At 42.8% G+C, this 22,238-nt stretch overlaps 1 protein-coding gene across 1 annotated transcript in view; it reads left to right on the top strand.

Moving 5' to 3' along the window:
• Positions 1–6,188: 6,188 nt before the first annotated feature.
• Positions 6,189–22,238, top strand: part of LOC311100377 (zinc finger protein 281-like) — a 43,137-nt gene continuing 27,087 nt past the window's right edge. Inside the window, exons 1-5 of the mRNA XM_084141270.1 lie at positions 6,189–6,284; positions 14,972–15,461; positions 19,753–19,851; positions 20,028–20,145; positions 20,847–20,930. Of these exons, the coding sequence (XP_083997396.1) occupies positions 15,027–15,461; positions 19,753–19,851; positions 20,028–20,145; positions 20,847–20,930 (736 nt within the window). The 5' untranslated portion in view covers positions 6,189–6,284; positions 14,972–15,026. The remainder of the gene's footprint in view (positions 6,285–14,971; positions 15,462–19,752; positions 19,852–20,027; positions 20,146–20,846; positions 20,931–22,238) is intronic.

Below are 22,238 nucleotides of genomic sequence, written 5' to 3'. Positions count from 1 at the left end.
ATTTGTGATGTCCTTAAGGGCACAGTGATGATAGTTTGTAGAGTGATTTCCTTTATGGTCCATTGAGGTACTTAACACTGTGTTATAGTTCAATAAATTGGTATCAATATTTTCGAAGAAGTATGGATCATCCTGATTTGGACCATATATATTAATGAGCCAAATCTGTTTTTCATCCACTTTCATATTCAAAAGGATCCACCTTCCTTGCGAATCATTTCTGACTATTTGCACATTCGGATTTACATTTTTGTTCATTAATATCATCACACCTTTTGAGTTCCTTTGTCCATGACAGAACATTATTTCACCTCCCCATTCCTTTTTCCACACAACTTCATCTAAGGATGTAGAGTGAGTTTTCTGTAAACACTATATGTTATATTCCTTTTCTTTTAGCCACGTAAAGACTAATCTTCTTTTCTTATCTGCTAAGCCGTTACAATTATAACTGGCTATACTTATTTCACCCCTTACCATAACTAGATACTATTCTCAGTCTAAATGTACCATAATTAGTGCTTGTAAAGTTACTGCCATAAGAGGTATTATGACGGTCAAAAATAAAGATTTCAAATGTCTGATGTTTAGAATTCAAGAAACAGGTTCTAGCAATATTTGTTTTATTCCCTTGCGTGTTTGCCTGTGAGCTTATGCCACAGATGTTAGAAAATTGAGTCAAAATATTATGTGTGTAGTAGATCTGAGTAGGTTGATGTGTCACACCCTGGCTCTGGGACTCTATATGTTGAGCCAGGGTGTGTTCATTCTATGTGTTCTGTGTCTATGTTGGGTGTTCTAGTTTGTTGTGTTCTATGTTTGCCTGAGTGACTCCCAATCAGAGGCAACGAGTGTCAGCTGTTGACTGGTTGTCTCTGATTGGGAGCCATATTTAAACTGTCTGTTTTTCACTTTGTGTTTGTGGGTTTTTGTTCCGTGTTGGTTTGTTTATGTAACCAGGGACGTCACGTTTCGTTTTGTTGTTTTGATCGTGTGTTCATTCATTTAATAAAATGTTCGCATTCAACGCTGCGCCTTGGTCCGTTTCATCATGTGTCAACGATCGTGACATGATGTGTGTGATATTGGATGTGATTTAGTGAGAGTGTGTATGATGTCTGGGTAAGAGTAAGACTATAATATGTGCTGCCTAAATAAATAATAACCCAGCCAATTTGCATGGTTGAGTGTCTGTGTGTAACATGAAGTGAGTATAGCCTCAACATTCAGGATGATAATTGTAATCCATATCGTATCACCATCATAGTTGAATGATAGTTGCATCATAATTACATTAAACATCATTTTCATAGAAAAAAACATCCCAGCATTTCCATAGTAATTGACGTTTCACATGATTATGAAAGAGACCTTGCATTACTATAGAGAGACGGCTTCACTACAGTACAAATGTATCTCATACAATATGTTATTATTCCCCAACGTCCCTGTTCTGATATCTTCCCATTGCTTGTTGTAAACATAGATAAACATGTAGACAAAGACATACCTCTCTTCTATACAGCCCCATCATCAGCATACAAGGCCACACCCACTCCCTCTCCCACCTCCTTAAATATGTAATCTATCATCAGGGTGAACAACACCGGACTAACCACACTTCCCTGAGGAGTACCATTGTCCACTTCAAACCACATTGACAATTCAGACCCCACCCTCACCCGTATGACTCGATCAAACAGGAAGTCCATGATCCAGTTATACAAACGTCTCCCAATGCAACAGGAGGTTGGTGGCACCTTAATTGGGGAGGACGGGCTCGTGGTAATGGCTGGAGCGGAATGAGTGGAAAAGTATCAAACACACTTTACTGGTTTTACAAAAGGCAACACCACAGCACGTTTCCACCCAACAAGTATCACCCCAGTCCTCCACACCTTATTATACAACCCTAACACTGCTTCCAATACACTGTTCAGTACATGCTTAAACATCACACCCTATCTTCTCCAGGAGCAGTCCGCCCGCAGCCCTCCCTTGTCATCTCAAACATAAACTCTGCATCCATAGCTTTTGAACTAACGTGTGCTAATGTGACTAGCATGACTGTTGTAAGTAACAGCAAACTTTCCAGACCATAGAGATGTCTTATATGGGCTGAAAGCTCTTGTTAATCTAACTGCACTGTCCAATTTACAGTAGCTATTACAGTGAAAAAATACCATGCTATTGTTTTGAGGAGAGTGCACAACAACAAAAAACTTATCACGGCAACTGGTTTGATACATTCACCTCTGAAGGTAAATAATGTACTTACATTCAGTAATCTTGCTCTGATTTGTCATCCTAAAGGTCCCAGAGATCAAATGTAGCATAGTTTTGTTTGATAAAATCAATGTTTATATTCAAATGTAGGAACTGGGTTCTACAGTTTGAACCCATGCTGTCTCTGGCTCCACACCCACCCCGCCCGGCCATCTAGATGTGTGAAAGTTAGTGTATAAGCTAATGATCCATCATGTATGACATTCCTGGGAGAGTGTAAACTTACATTTTGTATTACCATATCATTTTTGTATGTTCTCTATAGTTATGTACTTGAAAATGTATCAATTGACCAATTTGAAACATTTGGGCAGACTTGATACAAAATAGTCCAGCATTGCAATACTTAAATGGATCAATCTGAAACTTTTCACACACACTGCTCCCATCTAGTGGCCAAAATCTAAATTGCGCCTAAACTGCAATATCATATTGTGGCTTTTCTCTTGCATTTCAAAGATGATGGAAACTAAAAATACACATGGTTTTTTGTTTGTATTATCTTTTACCAGATCTAATGTGTTATTCTCCTACATTAATTTCACATTTCCACAAACTTCAAAGTGTTTCCTTTCAAATGGTATCAAGAATATGCATATCCTTGCTTCAGGTTCAGTTAGATTTGGGTATGTCATTTTAGGCGAAAATTGAAAAAAAGGGTCAGATCCATAAGAGGTTAACCAACAATGCAGTTAAAGAAATAGAGTTAAGAAAATATTCACTAAATAAACTAAAGTAAAAAATAAAATACAAAATAAAATAACAATAACGGGGCCATATACAGGTTAGTCGAGGTAATTTGTACATGTAGGTAGGGGTAAAGTGACTATGCCTAGATAATAAACAGTGAGGGGCAGCAGTGTAAAAACAATGTTAATAGTCCGGGTTGCCATTTGATTAATTGTTCAGCAGTCTTATGGCTTGGGGGTAGAAGCTGTTAAGGAGCCTTTTTGGACCTAGACTTGGCGCTCCGGTACCACCTGCCATTCGGTAGCAGAGAGAACAGTCTATGACTTGGGTGACTGGAGTCTTTTACAATTTTTTGGGCCTTCCTCTGACACCGCCTAGCATATAGGTCCTGGATGGCAGGAAGCTTGGACCAGGTGATGTACTGGGCTGTACGCACTACCCTCTGTAGCGCCTTATGGTCAGATGCTGAGCAGTTGCCATACCAGGTGTAAGGGTTGGTGTGAGGTGTGACCCAGGTGCGGTGCAGGATAGACAGTAGGCAGTAGGCAGAGATGGTGAAACAAGGATCTTTACTGGTGGTCCCAAGGCCAGGATACAATATAACAGACTTGTCACGATAAAATAAAGAAGGAGCAAATTGGTCACCAAAAACAAGCTGACAGCAAAAATACTTAATACTAACTGCGACTGAAACAACAATGAAACAGGGAGAACACTTCTCAAGTACCTGTACATACGTCTTGCGATCAGACACTGATTCGTACTGCTTGGCATCGAGAAACTAGCAGAGAAAACTGAGCAAGGGAACACAGGGAAGTGAGGGCATAAATACACAGGTGAACAGGTAGACACAGGTGACACCAATAGGATCATGATTAGTCCAGACTGTGAGTGAGGAGGTGCCTAAGGTTGTCGGAGGAGGACACCTAGTGGATCGCTCCAGAACTGCGACCCCCTCCTGTAACAACCAGGCACTGATGCAACCGGTCAGGATGCTCTTGATGGTGCAACTGTGGAACTTTTTGAGGATCTGAGGACCCATGCCAAATCGTTTTAGCCTCCTGAGGGGGGAAAGGTGTTGTAGTGCCCTCTTCATGACTGTCTTGGTGTGTTTGGACCATGATAGTTTGTTAGTGATGTGGACACCAAGGAACGTGAAACTCTCGACCCGCTCCACTACAGCCCCGTCGATGTGAATGGGGGCATGCTCGGTCCTTATTTTCCTGTAGTCCACAATCATCTCCTTTGTCTTGATCACATTGAGGTAGAGGTTGTGGTCCTGGCACCACACTGCCAGGTCTCTGACCTCCTCCCTATAGGCTGTCTCATCGTTGTCGGTGATCAGGCCTACTACTGTTGCGTCATCAGCAAACTTAATGATGGTGTTGGAGTCGTGCTTGGCCACGCAGTCATGGGTGAACAGGGAGTACGGGAGGGGACTAAGCACACACCCCTGAGGGTCCCCCGTGTTGAGGATCAGCGTGGCAGATGTGTTGTTGCCTACCCTTACCACCTGGGGGCGACCCGTCAGGAAGTCCAGGTATCCAGTTGCAGACGGAGGTGTTTAGTCCCAGGGTCCTTAGCTTAGTGATGAGCTTTGTGGGCACCATGGTGTTGAATGTCAATGAACAGCATTCTCACATAGGTGTTCATTTTGTCCAGGTAGGAAAGGGCAGTGTGGAGTGCGATTGAGATTGCGTCATCTGTTGGGGCTGTATGCGAATTGGAGTGGGTCTAGGGTTTCCGGGATGATGGTGTTGATGTGAGCCATGACCAGGCTTTCAAAGCACTTCATGGCTACCGACGTGAGTTATACGGAGCGGTAGTCATTTAGGCAGGTTACCTTCGCTTTCTTGGGCACAGGGACTATGGTGGTCTGCTTGAAACATGTAGGTATTACAGACTCAGTCAGGGAGAGGTTGAAATGTCAGTGAAGACACTTGCCAGTTGGTCCTCGCATGTTCTGAGTACACGTCCTGGTAATCCATCTGGCCCCGCGGCCTTGTGAATGTTGACCTGTTTGAAGGTCTTGCTCACATCGGCTATGGAGAGCGTGATCACACAGTCGTCCAGAACAGCTGGTGCTCTCATGCATGCTGCAGTGTTGCTTGCCTCGAAGCGAGCATAAAAGGCATTTAGCTTGTCTGGCACATCCGACGAGCGTCAGAGCCAGTGTAGTAGGATTCAATCTTAGTCCTGTATTGACGCTTTGCCTGTTTGATGGTTCATCTCAGGGTATAGCGGGATTTCTTATAAGCGTCTGGATTAGTGTCCAACTCCTTGAAAGTGGCAGCTCTAGCCTTTAGCTCGGTGCGGATGTTGCCTGAACATTTGCTCACAAATCTTTCTACATTTATTCAAATTTGAGTTTTATTTGTGAGCTATGTTGAACATATTTACAGATCATGGATTTATTTGTGATTTATGGTGAATATTTGTAAGATCTTTTTTTACATATTTACAGATTATGGTTTAATTTGTGAAATATTTTAATATGTTCACAGATAACAGTTTTATTTGTGAGTTATGTTGAATTTACACACAGATCATGGTAGACACACAGAATAAAGAAACAAATCTCACTCAATACCAGAGTCCCTGTCGTCCAAGGTGGATGAGGCAGTTTCAACTTCCTTGAAACTTGCTTCACCGTAGAAAACATTTCAATAATCATGTATACATTGAAAAACATCTGGAAACATTGCAATATTGATAAAGAATACTTCTTTACTTATTTAAATGAACTGAATACATACATACATGACTGACTGCCGGATAAAGTTAAGCTAGATCTCTATATGTGACACAGAGAGAGAGAGAGAAACCTAGCCTGTCATCACATTCATTTCAAATAATGATATGATATCAAGAAAGACTACACTGGCCTTATAATAGTACAATTCATAAATCAATTGATTAATTCACTAAATTCAACAATTTTGTGACTTCTGTCATCAGAAGCCCAACTGCATGTGTTTCATCTACAGTGCAATGATGATTGCCCATACAGAATTAAAAGTGAAACACAATAAAATTAAATAAAACTGAATATAGTGGACAATATTCCAGTCCACAATATTGACCTGACAATGGAAAAGCTTGTAGCGCTACCTTTTAGTGACACTAGCCATCTCTAGTCCTACTGCAGCAGCTCCTCTCACGACCAGTCCGCTAGACCCATAATTCCCCGCGCCAGGACAAGATGGAAGAAAGCATCGGCCGCAAGAGAACAATGTTTTGGCTATAACACCTCAAAGGAACGAACAAGGGAAGAAAATACGAACGTTTAAAGCCAGTCGCGGTCATGTGTAGGTAAATGTTTATTGAAATTGACCTTTATTTTTGAATATTTCTTGAAATTTGTCGAGTTATAAGCGGTGGAAATGTCAGACACAAATCGCTTCAGCAAGCGAGAGATGCACTCAAAGCCGAGCATCATTGTTTCTCTGTTGCATGGGCCATAAATTAATGCGGGGTTTCAGTTGGAGCGACTAGCTCGTTAGCTTTAGCTAACTGGTAAGCACAAATTTGGCTCATAGCACCCGTACTATTTGCAGTATGGGATCTAAAGTTAACTTGCACCGCAAACCTTGAGGAATGCTATAATTAGAGCTACGGTTATACTGCGTTAGCTAGCTAACAAACAGCTAGAGGCCTCCTGTAGCTCAGTTGGTAGAGCATGGCGCTTGCAACGCCAGGGTGGTGGGTTCGATTCCCACGGGGGGCCAGTATGAAAAATGTATGCACTCACTAACTGTAAGTCGCTCTGGATAAGAGCGTCTGCTAAATGACTAAAATGTAACACTATCTCGATAAATAGTCTCGAGCGTCAGAGATAACTATCTAGCTAACGTTAGTTAGTCAGATTTTATTTCACGAGCGTCGTCCCAGCCAAGGACAGCAAGCCAATCGTCTTTCATAAACGGGGAAATAAAACGTGCTCCTATCACACCGTGAACTAGTTAACCTTAGTGTTTGGGTTTTAATAAGACAAATCTTTCCTTTGGACAAATTAGGTCGTGCGAACGGTAACGTTGAATCCCTGGCTAATGTTTTGCCAGCATGAGATTAGCTAGCTACTAGCTACCTGAATTTGATACAATGGTTTAATATGGCGAATTAGCATTAGGGTAACTAGTTTACTAACGCGTACCCATTATTGATTGAGCCTTCGCCTTCTAGCTTCTATTTTCATAATGTATGAGTCGATTTGTTGTCATATGTGTTATTGCGTTTTGATAGTATTGCATTTATGTGACAGAAACGTGCTTTGTATCAACAGTTGACCAGGACAGCTATTTGTAGCAGGCTAGCTAGTTGCTGGCTATGCATCACAAAAGCCCAACCGCTTACCATAAAATTCAATGTCACGTAGCCAAATGGTCGGCTAGACTAAACAATACATTTGCGCCTGAGCCATTCAAGAGGCATCTGGAATAGTCAGCCAGCTAGCAGTTTTACTCCAACGACGTTACACCAAATTGTGGCTAAATCCATGGTGAAATATGGTTTGCTTTAGTTTAGTGGACCGTGTCATTTGATGTACTTTGCAGGCAGTGATTTCAGCCTACGGTTCTGTATTCTTATATTCCATTTGCCAAGGGCAGCAAATTCATGGCGTTCACATCCCCTGTAATAAAGTTGAGGTAATTGTCAGTCAGTGTCATTTTTAATGAGAATATACAATTGCAAATTTTACATTGCAGAACAGTTTTTTTGTTTGGCTACAATCCAAGCTGTAGGTGATACAAAATGTAGCAAGCAACACGTGATTTGGATATAATGTTTCATAGGTAGCCTACATTTGATTGGTGATGATGGCTGTCTTACACTGGCGAAATGGCGCACACTATTCCACATGGGCCTAATGTTATGGTGATGTCTAATTGGTAATAGGTGAGCACAAGGTCATTTGAGACAGAGGTAGTTAGTTTCAAGTTTTATTAGTGGTATGTACGGGATACACATGGTATACACCGTCCAACGAAATGCTTACTTGCAGGTTCCTTCTCAACAATGCAACAACTATAAGAATATTAACATAAAGTAAATGTCTCAGTAGAATATAATAAACATTTTAGCATAGGTATAATACAGGAAGGCACAATTTATAGTCCAATATTTACATGTGTTTTGGGGATTGTGATTAAATTGTGCAGGATTTAGCAATCATAATAAGTCTGGTAGCAGCAGCTGGTCATTTACATGAAAAAGGACCCATGAGCACCAATGTGTGAAGTTCATAGGAGCATGTCAAATGAAAGCTAACAGTCAATATTTTTGAGAAATTAAGGCACATGTACATTTTCCCACCATTTCCATTCTAAAAATTAGGACTAAGCAAAGGCTTTGATTTTGGGTCAAAGAGATGGAAAAGGGTTTTTGGAAAACCTCTAGCAGAAACAGACTTAGTATTAGAAATACATCAAGCCATAGTAATGTTGAATTAAAGACCCCTGCCAACTAATATCAACACAGATTTAGTTTTGGAGAAATTGTTCTGCATTCTGTAAGTTTAAGAAACATTGCCTTGAAATTCCGTTACAAAAAAACAACACCTTGAAGATATTTTCTCATTTCTTTCCCTCATGAGGGCGCAGTGCTTAATTTGAGCCGGAACAAATTAATTTCACTGTTTGCAATGTAAAGATTATAATAAAAGCAATCTGTGTTAATTTAAGTATAATCTTCTGTAATTCTCCTGCCCCCTAAAAAAACGTAACGTGAATATGTGCCTGATATTCTAACAATTGAGTTGTGTTGGGCCGGCCTGGGTTTAGCCTATAGTTTGGGTGTAGCTTATATAGACCAACGCGTGGCCTTTGCTTTGGTGAGAGACAGAAGCGTGCCTGTATCTCTCACATAACTAGAATGAGAATCACTTGATGTTCTCTCTCTCCCTCTCTCTGCTCTGATAGACGTGAGCCTGCAACTCTCATCTCCAGTGTTGCACTAAGTCATTTATTTCCTTATAGAATCATAGCCGCGGGAAGGGTGCTCTAAGTGCCGCAGCACCCCTGATGAATTGAAATACATTTGCCAAAGTTATAGAATGACTGCTGTTTGTTCGGAAATAAATTAAATAATTCCGAACACTACACCAGGCGTAGGCCTATAATTTAGCCACAGCAGATCAACAGCTTATTTTAAAAAAATAGCCTAGCTGTGGATTGTGTAGCCCAATAACAAGGCATGCCTACAGTTGGGAACACGCGGCAAATCTGTCAGTGAGCAGCATGCAGCCAAAATGGGCCTTTCGCAATATTTGTAATACCATTGTGGGAAAACACAAATGGAAAGCAAATGGATCCTGTTGAAAAGAGAAGACTAATCTGTCAGTGGCCAACAGCATACCACCCTGCATCCCACTGCTGGTTTGCCTTTGAAGCTAAGCAGGGTTGGTCCTGGTCAGTCCCTGGATGGGAGACCAGATGCTGCTGGAAGTGGTGTTGGAGGGCCAGTAGGAGGCACTCTTTCCTCTGGTAAAAAAAAAACACATATCCCAATGCCCCAGGGCAGTGATTGGGGACATTGCCCTGTGTAAGGTGCCGTCTTTCGGATGGGAAGTTAAATGGGTGTCCTGACTCTCTGTGGTCACTAAAGATCCCTTTGCTCTTATCGTAAGAGTTGGGGTATTAACCCCGGTGTCCTGGCTAAATTCCCAACCTTGCCCTCATACCATCATGGCCACCTAATCATCCCCAGCTTCCAATTTGGCTCATTCATCCCCCTCCTCTCCCCTGTAACTATTCCCCAGGTTATTGCTGTAAATGAGTGTGTTCTCAGTCAAATAAGTGTACAAAAATAAATAAACAAGCTATACCCTTCCAAATAGGCCTATTGAGCGAACAGCATTGTTTTACTTTAGAGATACGTTTTTGGCACGAGCGCATCGGCCATCACCGGGCTGCGCATCATTGGGTGAGTCAGTGAAACTGGAAAGCTTTTTTAGAACTATAATTTCCTACTCATATTGTACACTGATTGTTTCCACACACCTAGGCCTAGGCTTTTGATGGATTCAAAGACAAGGTCATTTTTATTGATCTAAGATTTTCAGTTTGTCAGTGTCAAAGTAGCCTGTCATTTCGATCATTTGTGAGGTATTTAAAAAGATTATGCCAAAGTCTCCGGTCATCTAAAATTACATAGAATCGCATGAAATCAGTTTATTAAACGTCACATTTTTTCCGGACCCCAGGCTACAATTTTTCCCCGCCCAATGTGTGCAGCTTCTGGAAGCGCGTCTACTGCTCTATGCCAATACGCAAAAGTGATGATAATGCATGCAATGCTTTATTATATAGGTGTTTAAAAAAACGGTGATAATAATGCGTTCCGGTACCTCAGAGCCCCCCAGGTCACCCCGTCTGGCTCACTTTTTGTTCCGGCACTTCCCAATTTACAAATTAAGCACTGCAAAGGAGGATAATGAACGTTCAGAAGTAAGAAGTACAAGTAGACTTACCCATTAGTTAGTGTTTTTACTGGTATCCATTTTGTTAATGAATTAAGAGATTAAAATGAGAAATTCTGCTAAAGAATCTGAAATGGAATTTCTGCAATAGAATTGGCTACAATGGGGAAATCATAGTCACAATCCACAGTTGGGTTCACAAGCTTGGACAGTACAGTAGAGAATATGGTTGGGCGATGTCAACCTTTGTCCTATCATGATTATTTACTCATAAAACTGTGTAATACGATGGTATTGCCCCCTATGAGCCAAGTCCCCCAATTTTTTAAAATGAATAAATTTAGCAAAAAATCACCATTGGGCTATAGCGTGAAATCGCATGCTACAACTGGACAAATCATGATGAAAGAATGTTGTTGAAAGCCTAAGTGCAGGCAAATCTGTTCAAATCTTTGTTTCTGTTGGAGATTCAGGATGGAACAGGTGTGTGTCTGTCTCGCGCACATGATGGCGCAAAGTGACACTGAACTGATGAGGAACGGGCTGTCTTGCCTTAGTGAGTTAGGTTATAAATCATGGGCTGGATAGAAGCAAAGTCTACAGTCTTCAGAACTGGATGATAATCCTCCCTTAATAGGCTATTGTTTGTTCTATCTCGCATAAAGCTGTGATTGAGAATAGCCTAGGCCTATAGACTCCGACTTTCATTCTTGTTCTTTTAGAAAGTGGCAACTTTAGGACAACAGTACATTCTTCGGCTATTAGAATATTTGGGAATAAGGCTACTGTTCATAACTTTAATTTGTCTTAAAGTGTTTATGAAAGGCCTAGTAGGAGGATCGGTTATTGGCCATTTGGTTTTCTACCTCGCGTGGAGGGATTCGCCATTCAAGTGCATATAGGCAACGGTGCGTCAGCGCGTCACACATCTTAGCAATGAGCTTGAGACAGTATGCATTTTGAAAACACAGTGCATTCGGAAGGTATTCAGACCCCTTGACTTTTTCCACATTTTGCTACGTTACAGCCTTATTCTAATATTGATTAAATAGTTGTTTTCCCTCATCACACAATACCCCATAATGACAAAGCAAAAACAGGTTTTTATAAATGTGTGCAAATGTATAATATAAAAATATATATATATATATATATATATATATATAACATTTACATAAGTATTCAGACCCTTTACTCAGTACTTTGTTGAATAAAGTACTGAGTCTTCTTGGGTATGACGCTACAAGCTTGGCACACCTGTATTTGGGGAGTTTCTCCCATTCTTCTCTGCAGATCATCACAAGCTCTGTCAGGTTGGATGGGGAGCGTCGCTGCACAGCTATTTTCAGGTCTCTCCAGAGATGTTCGATCTGGTTCAAGTCCAGGCTCTGGCTGGGCCCCTCAAGGACATTCAGAGACTTGTCCCGAAGCCATTCCTGCGTTGTCTTAGCGGTGTGCTTATGGTTGTTGTCCTGTTGGAAGGTGAACCTTCGCCCCAGTCTGAGGTCTTGACCGCTCTGGAGCAGGTTTTCATCAAGGAGCTCCCTGTACTTTGCTCCGTTCATCTTTGCCTCGATCCTGACTAGTCTCCCAGTACCTGCTGCTGAAAAACATCCACACAGCCACCACCATCCTTCACCGTAGGGATGATGCCAGGTTTCCTCCAGAGGTGACGCTTGGCATTCAGGCCAAAGATTTCAATCTTGGTTTCCTCAGACCAGAGAATCTTGTTTCTCTTGGTTTGAGAGTCCTTTAGGTGCCTTTTGGCAAACTCGAAGCAGGCTGTCGTGCATTTTACTGAGGAGTGGCTTCCATCTGGCCACTCTACCATAAAGGCCTGATTGGTGGAGTGCTGCAGAGATGGTTGTCCTTCGGAAAGGTTCTCCCATCTCCACAGAGGAACTCTGGAGCTCTGTCTGAGTGACCATCAGGTTCTTGGTCACCTCCCTGACCAAGGCCCTTCTCCCCTGATTGCTCAGTTTGACCGGGCAGCCAGCTCTAGGAATAGTCTTTGTGGTTCCAAACTTCTTCCATTTTAGAATGATGGAGGCCACTTTTCTTGGGGACTTTAAATGCTGCAGAATTGTTTTGGTACCCTTCACCAGATCTGTGCCTCGTCACAAACCTGTCTCGGAGCTCTACGGACAATTCCTTCGACCTCATGGCTTGGTTTTTGCTCTGACATGCACTGGCAACTGTGGGACCTTATAGACAGGTGTGTGCCATTCCAAATCATGTCCAATCAATTTCGATTTACAACAGGTGGACTCCAATCAAGTTGTAGAAACATCTCAAGAATGATCATAGGAAACATTTAGCCATAGCCGCCAGGAATTTGGAAATGTGGGCTATGCTACGTAGAACATTAGCCAATTATATTTGCTTCAAATTGCTTAAACAAGAAGCAAGCATTTCACGGTAAAGTCTACACACGTTGTATTCAGCCCTTGTGACAAATAAGATTTGATTTGAGAAGCAGTGCGTTAAAACGTCTTAAAAGGAACCACAACACACAGGTTTAGCTTGATAACCTTTACCCAGCCACTATTTCATAGCCTCACTCCATAGAAATAGCAATTACTCAAGCATCGTGTTCTAGATAGGCAAAGCCCAATAAATTCAATCGTGTTCTAGATAGGCAAAGCCCAATAAATTCAATCAAGTAATTCATGGATGACTGTAAGCACACTGATTGTACATGCACCTGGGATCAGTCTAGCTCTATGGTCAGGGTTAAACCAACACCTTACTACAAGATTGCAGGCTTGCAGCCTATAGCCTCATCGGTATAACTGTCTTGTTTTGTTAGATTCTTTCTCTCTTGCAAGTAGCCACAGGAGAAAACTCGTCTAATAATATACAGTGCCTTGCAAAGGTATTCATCCCCTTGGCATTTTTCCTATTTTGTTGCATTTCAACCTGTAATTTAAATGATTTTTATTTGGATTTCATTGAAAGGACATTGACAAAATAGTCAAATTGGTGAAGTGAAATGAAAAGAATAACTTGTTTCAAGAAAATTCTAAAACATTCATTGTGGAAAAGTGGTGCGTGCACATGTATTCACCCCCTTTGCTATGAAGCCCTTCAATAAGATCTGGTGCAACCAATTACATTCAGAAGTCACATAATTAGATTGCACACAGGTGGACTTTATTTAACTAAGTGTCACATGAGCTGTCACATGATCTCAGTATATATGCACCTGTTCTGAAAGGCCCCAGAGTCTGCAACACCACTAAGCAAGGGCACCACCAAGCAAGCGGCACCATGAAGACCAAGGAGCTCTCCAAACAGGTCAGGGACAAAGTTGTGGAGAAGTACAGATCAGGGTTGGGTTATAAAAAAATATCCGAAACTTTGAACATCCCACGGAGCACCATTAAATCCATTAATAAAAAATTGAAAGAATATGGCACCACAACAAACCTGCCAAGAGAGGGCCACCCACCAAAACTCACGGACCAGGCAAGGAGGGCATTAATCAGAGAGGCAACAAAGATAACAAAGATAACCCTGAAGGAGCTGCAAAGCTCCACTGTGGAGATTGGAGGATCTGTCGATAGGACTACTTTAAGCCGTACACTCCACAGAGCTTTTATGGGAGAGTGGCCAGAAAAAAGCCATTGCTTAAAGAAAAAAATAAGCAAACACATTTGTTGTTCGCCAAAAGCCATGTGGGAGACTCCCCAAACATATGGAAGAAGGTACTCTGGTCAGATGAGACTAAAATTGAGCTTTTTGGCCATCAAGGAAAATGCTATGTCTGGCGCAAACCCAACACCTCCCATCACCCCGAGAACACCATCCCCACAGTGAAGCATGGTGGTGCAGCATCATGTTGTGGGGATGTTTTTCATCGGCAGGGACTGGGAAACTGGTCAGAATTGAGAGATTGATGGATGGCGCTAAATATAGGGAAATTCTTGAGGGAAACCTGTTTCAGTCTTCCAGAGATTTGAGACAGGGACAGAGGTTCAACTTCCAGGAGGACAATGACCCTAAGCATACTGCTAAAGCAACACTCGAGTGGTTTAAGGGGAAACATTTAAATGTATTGGAATGGCCTAGTCAAAGCTCAGACCTCAATCCAATTGAGAATCTGTGGTATGACTTAAGGATTGCTGTACACCAGCGGAACCCATCCAACTTGAAGGAGCTGGAGCAGTTTTGCCTTGAAGAATGGGCAAAAATCCCAGTGGCTAGATGTGCCAAGCTTATAGAGACATACCCCAAGAGACTTGCAGCTGTAATTGCTGCAAAAGGTGGCTCTACAAAGTATTGACTTTGGGGGGGGGGGGGTGACTAGTTATGCACGCTCAAGTTTCTTGTCTTATTTCTTGTTTGTTTCACAAGAAAAAATATTTTTGCATCTTCTAAGTGGTAGGCATGTTGTGTAAATCAAATGATACAAACCCCCCAAAAATCCATTTTATTTCCAGGTTATAAGGCAACAAAATAGGAAAAATGCCAAGGGGGGGTGAATACTTTAGCAAGCCACTGTATTATCTCACTCAAGATGTTTCCATAACGTGGATCTATACATAGCCTGATAACCTTTCTTCCCTTCTCTTCCAGGACATCCCCAACTGGCCCCATCTAGTGTTTCCCCACCTGCACTTGCTGAACAACCATGAGTATTATCCAAGACAAGCTAGGCAACGAGTTTCTGCGAGGCAACGGGGGCATGGACCCCAACTTCGCCCCCGGTATGCTCATGTTTAGCCACCTGCCGCCTGTCACCAGCTTCACCCGCCTGGCTTCGCAGTCGGTCATGGGGGGCAACCAACCCCAGGAGATGATCCTAAAAAAGGAGCGTGACTCGCCTCCCGACGCCCACGCCGGCAGCTTCCTCCATGGCATGGGCATCAAGCAAGAGCGGATGAGCGAGCTAGACTACCGTGTGCCCCTCTATGGTGTAGGAGGGCTGGGTGGCAGCTGTGGGGGAGGAGGAGGGGGCATGGGGAAGGGCAACGAGATGCTGGATATGCAGTTTGGTGGAGGCCACCACCACAACCATCAGAACATGCTGCTGCATGACCTCAGCAACGGCCGAATGGGAGAGCTGGTAAGGAAGCCATGTTTGTTGTGGGCATTGTAGTTTTAGTGGCTGAAAAGCAGCCTCACTCAATACATATAGTTTGTTGAGTGGTCACGTATGCTTTGACATTTTCCACTTTGGTACTTCCAGAGTTTTTTTCTGGATAAAAAAGGAGCTTAGGTGGTGGGTGTGGCAATGGGCAAGGTCGGTGCAGCTGAATTAGGTAGAACATTTAAGGCGCCCATCTTGGTGTTTTCTTTTATTTATGTACAGTGAGGGGAAAAAAGTATTTTTTGTACGTTTACCCACTGACAAAGACATGATCAGTCTATAATTTTAATGGTAGGTTTATTTGAACAGTGCGAGACAGAATAACAACAAAAAAATCCAGATATGGTGGCAAAACCCTTGTTGGCAATCACAGAGGTCAGACATTTCTTGTAGTTGGCCACCAGGTTTGCACACATCTCAGGAGGGATTTTGTCCCACTCCTCTTTGCAGATCTTCTCCAAGTCATTAAGGTTTCGAGGCTGACATTTGGCAACTCGAACCTTCAGCTCCCTCCACAGATTTTCTATGGGATTAAGGTCTGGAGACTGGCTAGGCCACTCCAGGACCTTAATGTGCTTCTTCTTGAGCCACTCCTTTGTTGCCTTGGCCATGTGTTTTGGGTCATTGTCATGCTGGAATACCCATCCACGACCCATTTTCAATGCCCTGGCTGAGGGAAGGAGGTTCTCGTTCTCACCCAAGATTTGACGGTACATGGCCCCGTCCATCGTCCCTTTGATGCGGTGAAGTTGTCCTGTCCCCTTAGCAGAAAAACACCCCCAAAGCATAATGTTTCCAACTCCATGTTTGACGTGGGGATGGTGTTCTTGGGGTCATAGACAGCATTCCTCCTCCTCCAAACACGGCGAGTTGAGTTGATGCCAAAGAGCTCAATTTTGGTCTCATCTGACCACAACAGTTTCACCCAGTTCTCCTCTGAATCATTCAGATGTTCATTGGCAAACTTCAGACGGGCCTGTATATGTGCTTTCTTGAGCAGGGGGACCTTGCGGGCGCTGCAGGATTTCAGTCCTTCATGGTGTAGTGTGTTACCAATTGTTTCTTGGTGACTATGGTCCCAGCTGCCTTGAGATCATTGACAAGATCCTCCCGTGTAGTTCTGGGCTGATTCCTCACCGTTCTCATGATCATTGCATCTCCACGAGGTGAGATCTTGCATGGAGCCCCAGGCCGAGGGAGATTGACAGGTCTTTTGTGTTTCTTCCATTTGCGAATAATCGCACCAACTGTTGTCACCTTCTCACCAAGCTGCTTGGCGATGGTCTTGTAGCCCATTCCAGCCTTGTGTAGGTCTACAATCTTGTCGCTGACATCCTTGGAGAGCTCTTTGGTCTTGGCCATGGTGGAGAGTTTGGAATCTGATTGATTGATTGCTTCTATGGACATGTGTCTTTTTATACAGGTAACAAACTGAGATTAGGAGCACTCCCTTTAACAGTGTGCTCCTAATCTCAGCTCGTTACCTGTATAAAAGACATCTGGGAGCCAGAAATCTTTCTGATTGAGAGGGGGTCAAATACTTATTTCCCTCATTAAAATGCAAATCAATTTATAACATTTTTGACATGCATTCTTCTGGATTTTGTTCTCAACTCTCCATGTTTGGAGGAGGAGGAATGCTGCCTATGACCCCAAGAACACCATCCCCACCATCAAACATGGAGGTGGAAACATTATGCTTTGGGGGTGTTTTTCTGCTAAGGGGACAGGACAACTTCACCGCATCAAAGGGACGATGGACGGGGCCATGTACCGTCAAATCTTGGGTGAGAACCTCCTTCCCTCAGCCAGGGCATTGAAAATGGGTCATGGATGGGTATTCCAGCATGACAATGAACCAAAACACACGGCCAAGGCAACAAAGGAGTGGATCAAGAAGAAGAGTGGCTTAGCCAATTTCCAGACCTTAATCCCATAGAAAATCTGAGGAGGGAGCTGAAGGTTTGAGTTGCCAAACGTCAGCCTCAAAACCTTAATGACTTGGAGAAGATCTGCAAAGAGGAGTGGGACAAAATCCCTCCTGAGATGTGTGCAAACCTGGTGGCCAACTACAAGAAACGTCTGACCTCTGTGATTGCCAACAAGGGTTTTGCCACCAAGTACTAAGTCATGTTTTGCAGAGGGGTCAAATACTTATTTCCCTCAATAAAATGCAAATCAATTCATAAAATGTTTGACATGTGTTTTTCTGGATTTTGTTGTTGTTATTCTGTCTCTCACTGTTCAAATAAACCTACCATTAAAAATATAGACTGATCATGTCTTTGTCAGTGGGCAAACGTACAAAATCAGCAGGGGATCAAATACTTTTTTCCCTCACTGTAAGTATTCAGACCCTTTACTCAGTACTTTGTTGAAGCACCTTTGGCAGCGATTACAGCCTTGAGTCTTCTTGGGTATGACGCGACAAGCATGGCACAGCTGTATTTGGGGAGTTTCTCTCATTCTTCTCTGCAGATCCTCTCAAGCTTTGTCAGGTTGGATGTGGAGCGTAGCTGCACAGCTATTTTCAGGTCTCTCCAGAGATGTTCGATCGGGTTCAAGTCCGGGCTCTGGCTGGGCCACTCAAGGACATTCAGAGACTTGTCCCGAAGCCACTCCTGCGTTTTTCTTGGCTGTCTGCTTAGGGTCGTTGTCCTGTTGGAAGGTGAACCTTCGCCCCAGTCTGAGGTCCTGAGCACTTTGGAGCAGGTTTTCATTAAGGATCTCTGTCCTTTGCTCTGTTCATCTTTCCCTAGATTCTGACTAGGCCATGAGGTCGAAGGAATTGTCCGTAGAGCTCTGAGATAGGATTGTGTCGAGTCACAGATCTGCGGAAGGGTACCCAACATTATTTTCCCCAAGAACACAGTGGCCTCCATCATTCTTAAATGGAAGGAGTTTGGAACCACCAAGACTCTTCCTACAGCTGGCCGGCCGGCCAAACTGAACAAACGGGGGAGATGGGCCTTGGTCAGGGAGGTGACCAAGAACCGGATGGTCATTCTGACAGAGCTCCAAAGTTCCTCTGTGGAGATGGGAGAACCTTCCAGAAGGACAACCATCTCTGCAGCACTCCACCAATCAGGCCTTTATGGTAGAGTGGCCAGATGGAAACCACTCCTCAGTAAAAGGCACATGACAGCCCGCTTGGAGTTTGCCAAAAGGCACCTAAAGGACTCAGACCATGAGAAAGAAGATTCTCTGGTCTGATAAAACCAAGATCCAACACTTTGACGTGAATGCCAAGCGTCACATATGAAGGAAACCTTGCACCATCCCTACGGTGAAGCATGGTTGTGGTGGCAGCATCATGCTGTGGGGATGGTATTCAGCAGCAAGGACTGGGAGACTAGTCAGGATCGGCGGGGGGGGGGGGGGACAATTTAATACATTTTATAATAAGGCTGTAACGTAGAACATTTTTGAAAATGTCAAGGGGTCTGAATACTTTCCGAATGCACTGTACATGCATATATAAACGCAACATGTAAAGTGTTGGTCCCATATTTCATGAGCTGAAATAAAAGATCCCAGAAATTTTCCATTTGCACAAAAAGCTTATTTCTCTCCAATTTGTGCACAAGTCTGTTTACATTCCTGTTAGTGAATATGTTCCTTTGCCAAAATAATCCATCCACCTGACAGGTGTGGCATATCAAGAAGTTGATTAAACAGCATGATCATTACACAGGTGTACCTTGTGCTGGGGACAATAAAAGGCCACTCTAAAATGTGCTGATTTGTCACACAACGCAATGCCACAAATGTTTCAAGTTTTGGGGGAGCGTACAATTGGCATGCTGACTGCAGGAATATTCACCAGAGCTGTTGCCAGAGAATTTAATGTTAATTTCTCTACCGTAAGCCGCCTCCAACGTCGTTTTAGAGAATTTGGCAGTACGTCCAACCGGCCTCACATCCGCAGACCATGTGTAACCACGCCAGCCCAGGACCTCCACTTACGGCTTCTTCACATGCGGGATCGTTTGAGACCAGCTACCCAGTCAGCTGATGAAACTGAGGAGTATTTATGTCTGTAATAAAGCACTTTTCCGGGCAAAAACTCATTCTGATTAGTTTTTTACAGCCCGCTCAAGGGTTTCTATGGCAGAAAAATCCCTGACTCCCTCTCTAAAGATAGAAATTAGTTAACAGTAAAGGACCTATAGCTCCTTTGAGAATATTCACACTGTATGGGTTTGTATGGTATATCCCATCATAAGAACGTATCTGTATACATGGCCAATCTCGTCCTTGTCCTCAGATGTCTGGAAGACCAGAGAAAGGGCCAAAAGAGTCGTCAGGAAGAAGACGGAAGAGCGACGGGGAAGGGAAAGCCAGAAGAAAACGTGGAGAACCCAAGGTAGAACCCAACACATCTCTAGCATTCACATTAATTTGCATTACCAAAACGTCGCACAACAGTTCACTTTTGTGGTAATCAGCTCATGTTAACCCCCTCACACATGTTTTTTATACTTCGACGTAACAGCACAAACAAGTTATTCTGACCTTTCATTCCGTCCTGCCCCCGCACAGATGTTGGATGGCGACGGGGCCAGCCTGTCTCCCAACTCCAAACCACACATCTGCGAGCACTGCAACGCCGCCTTCCGTAGCTCCTACCACCTCCGCAGACACGTGCTCATTCACACAGGTGAGTGGCTTTCATTGCTTTTTGCATGAGAATTCTTTGTTGTTCACCAGGTGCATTTGTTTTAGCTTGACCGTGGCACCAGGTGGGTGAAGTGTGCACTTTTTAGATCAATCTATTGGTCCTAAAGTGAAATCCTCACCCACCCAAGGCACCAGGTGAACTAAAACGAAGGCACCCATTATCACTGATTTGAGTAGCATAGATGAGATCATTGGTGTGATGCAATGGATATTCTCTAAATGCTCTGTTAATGTAAATTACTCACATTTCTTGCAGGTCTGACTCTTTGTCGCAAAGGGAAATTCTTTTTTTTGTTTGTTTAAAGTGAATGTTTAGCCAAATTACAAATGTATATATAAATGTCCTTAACTTGAATGTGGTCTATGGACAAGGAGAGACTGCAATCCACGCTTTAGTTTCTGTGAACTAGACACTGCCACCAAAGCGTGGATTGCTGTTTTTGTCCGACTGCTTTCAAGGTAAGGAAACAAATGTAAATGTGTCATTTGGGTGAACCATCCCTTTTAAGATTTCACTCTTTAACTTGCCCTAACATTTTCTTCTTCTTGTGGTGTTACTCCAAATTATCCAGTTTAATCAACTGACACTCCCCACCCTTCTTGAGTGAAGCCAACCTCTGCTTTCCCCCACTGATAGTCAATTAATGTGGAGAGTGGGTGATTGTATTTCTGATCGCACAGGTGAGAGGCCTTTCCGGTGCAGTCAGTGTAACATGAGCTTTATCCAGAAGTACCTGCTGCAGCGGCATGAGAAGATCCACAGCGGTGAGTCTTGCCCTTTACCTATGACAGTCAAAGCTGTGGTCAATTCCATATAAATTCAGTCAATTCAGGAACTAAACTCAAATTCAAAGAGACAAAATTGGAATTTCAGTTTACTTCCCAAATTGATTTTTATTTAGCCTTTATTTATTTCTAATTGAACCCAGCGTGCATAATTTAAAAAAAAATTAAAAATCAGCTGAGCATTTCATGCTTTGTGAGGTCGTTTTGGTTAGATTATTTTTAAAAATCACGTTTTTGGATTTCGGTTGTGATTTATATATTTTTTACATTAAATGCTCTTTGCATTGTGTGTTGAATTCTGTAACAACACAGAATACATTTTTTTATAAAAGTCCCATGTTAGTGACTGCCCCATTACTGCTTATCACTTATTAACCATAATTTATTCACATTACTTTACTTTAATAAAATATTTCAGTTGTGTATATTACATTAGTTTTATTTGATGACTTCATTATTTAATTCCAAGATATAATTTCATCTCTATAGAGCTGCTGTCTGACAAAATCACAATTTCAGTAGTTATTGAAAGTAAATAAGGCAACTTTTATGACTGCTGAATAAAAACGATTAATCACTTAGATCAGGGGTAGCCAACCCTGTTCCTGGAGTGCCGCAGGTACTGCAGGATTTTGTCCCAGCCAGGCACCACACTGAGCTACTTAGGCTATCACCGAACTGCTCAGTTAGCTAAGTTCAACACACCTGGTTTTCCAGGTTGGTTAAATCAAAAACATGAAGTGCCTAGGACCAGGTTTGCCTATCCCTGACTTATATAATGTATTTTCTTGTAGAGAACTCGCGAAGCAACGGCTCTGTATCCCTCTCGTGCATTCTTCTCTCTTTTACGTAGCCGGCATAAAAGAAACGCAGGCCGAACAAGTATGCACGCAATGGATTATGGTCAGGGTTTGGCCGGTGTAGGCCGTCATTGAAAATAAGAATTTGTTCTTAACTGACTTGCCTAGTTAAATAAAGGTAAAATAAAAAAAATATCGGAGGAGCTTGGTGTGGATGTATCACTGGAGGATCTGGAGCGATGACATTGGATCAGCGTGAAGCAGAAGAATGCTAAATACCCTTACATGGTAATCTTTAAGCTGTGGAACTATCAGACCAAAGTCAACATTCTGAGGGCACAGGGGGAAAAGGAGATCAAGGGACAGTCCATTTGATTCGTCCAGAACCTGTCTGCTAGGCTTAGGGAAGAAATACAAGCAATTCATTCCAATCAGACAGTCACTGGAGGAAAAAGGTCTCAACTCTGATTCCCGGCAGTACTGTGGG

The sequence above is a fragment of the Coregonus lavaretus genome, assembly GCF_964263955.1.
Source record: "Coregonus lavaretus genome assembly, chromosome: 25".
Classification (NCBI taxonomy): Eukaryota; Metazoa; Chordata; class Actinopteri; order Salmoniformes; family Salmonidae; genus Coregonus; species Coregonus lavaretus.
Note: the sequence above shows the minus strand (reverse complement) of the source record. Positions and strands in the feature narration are given on the sequence as shown.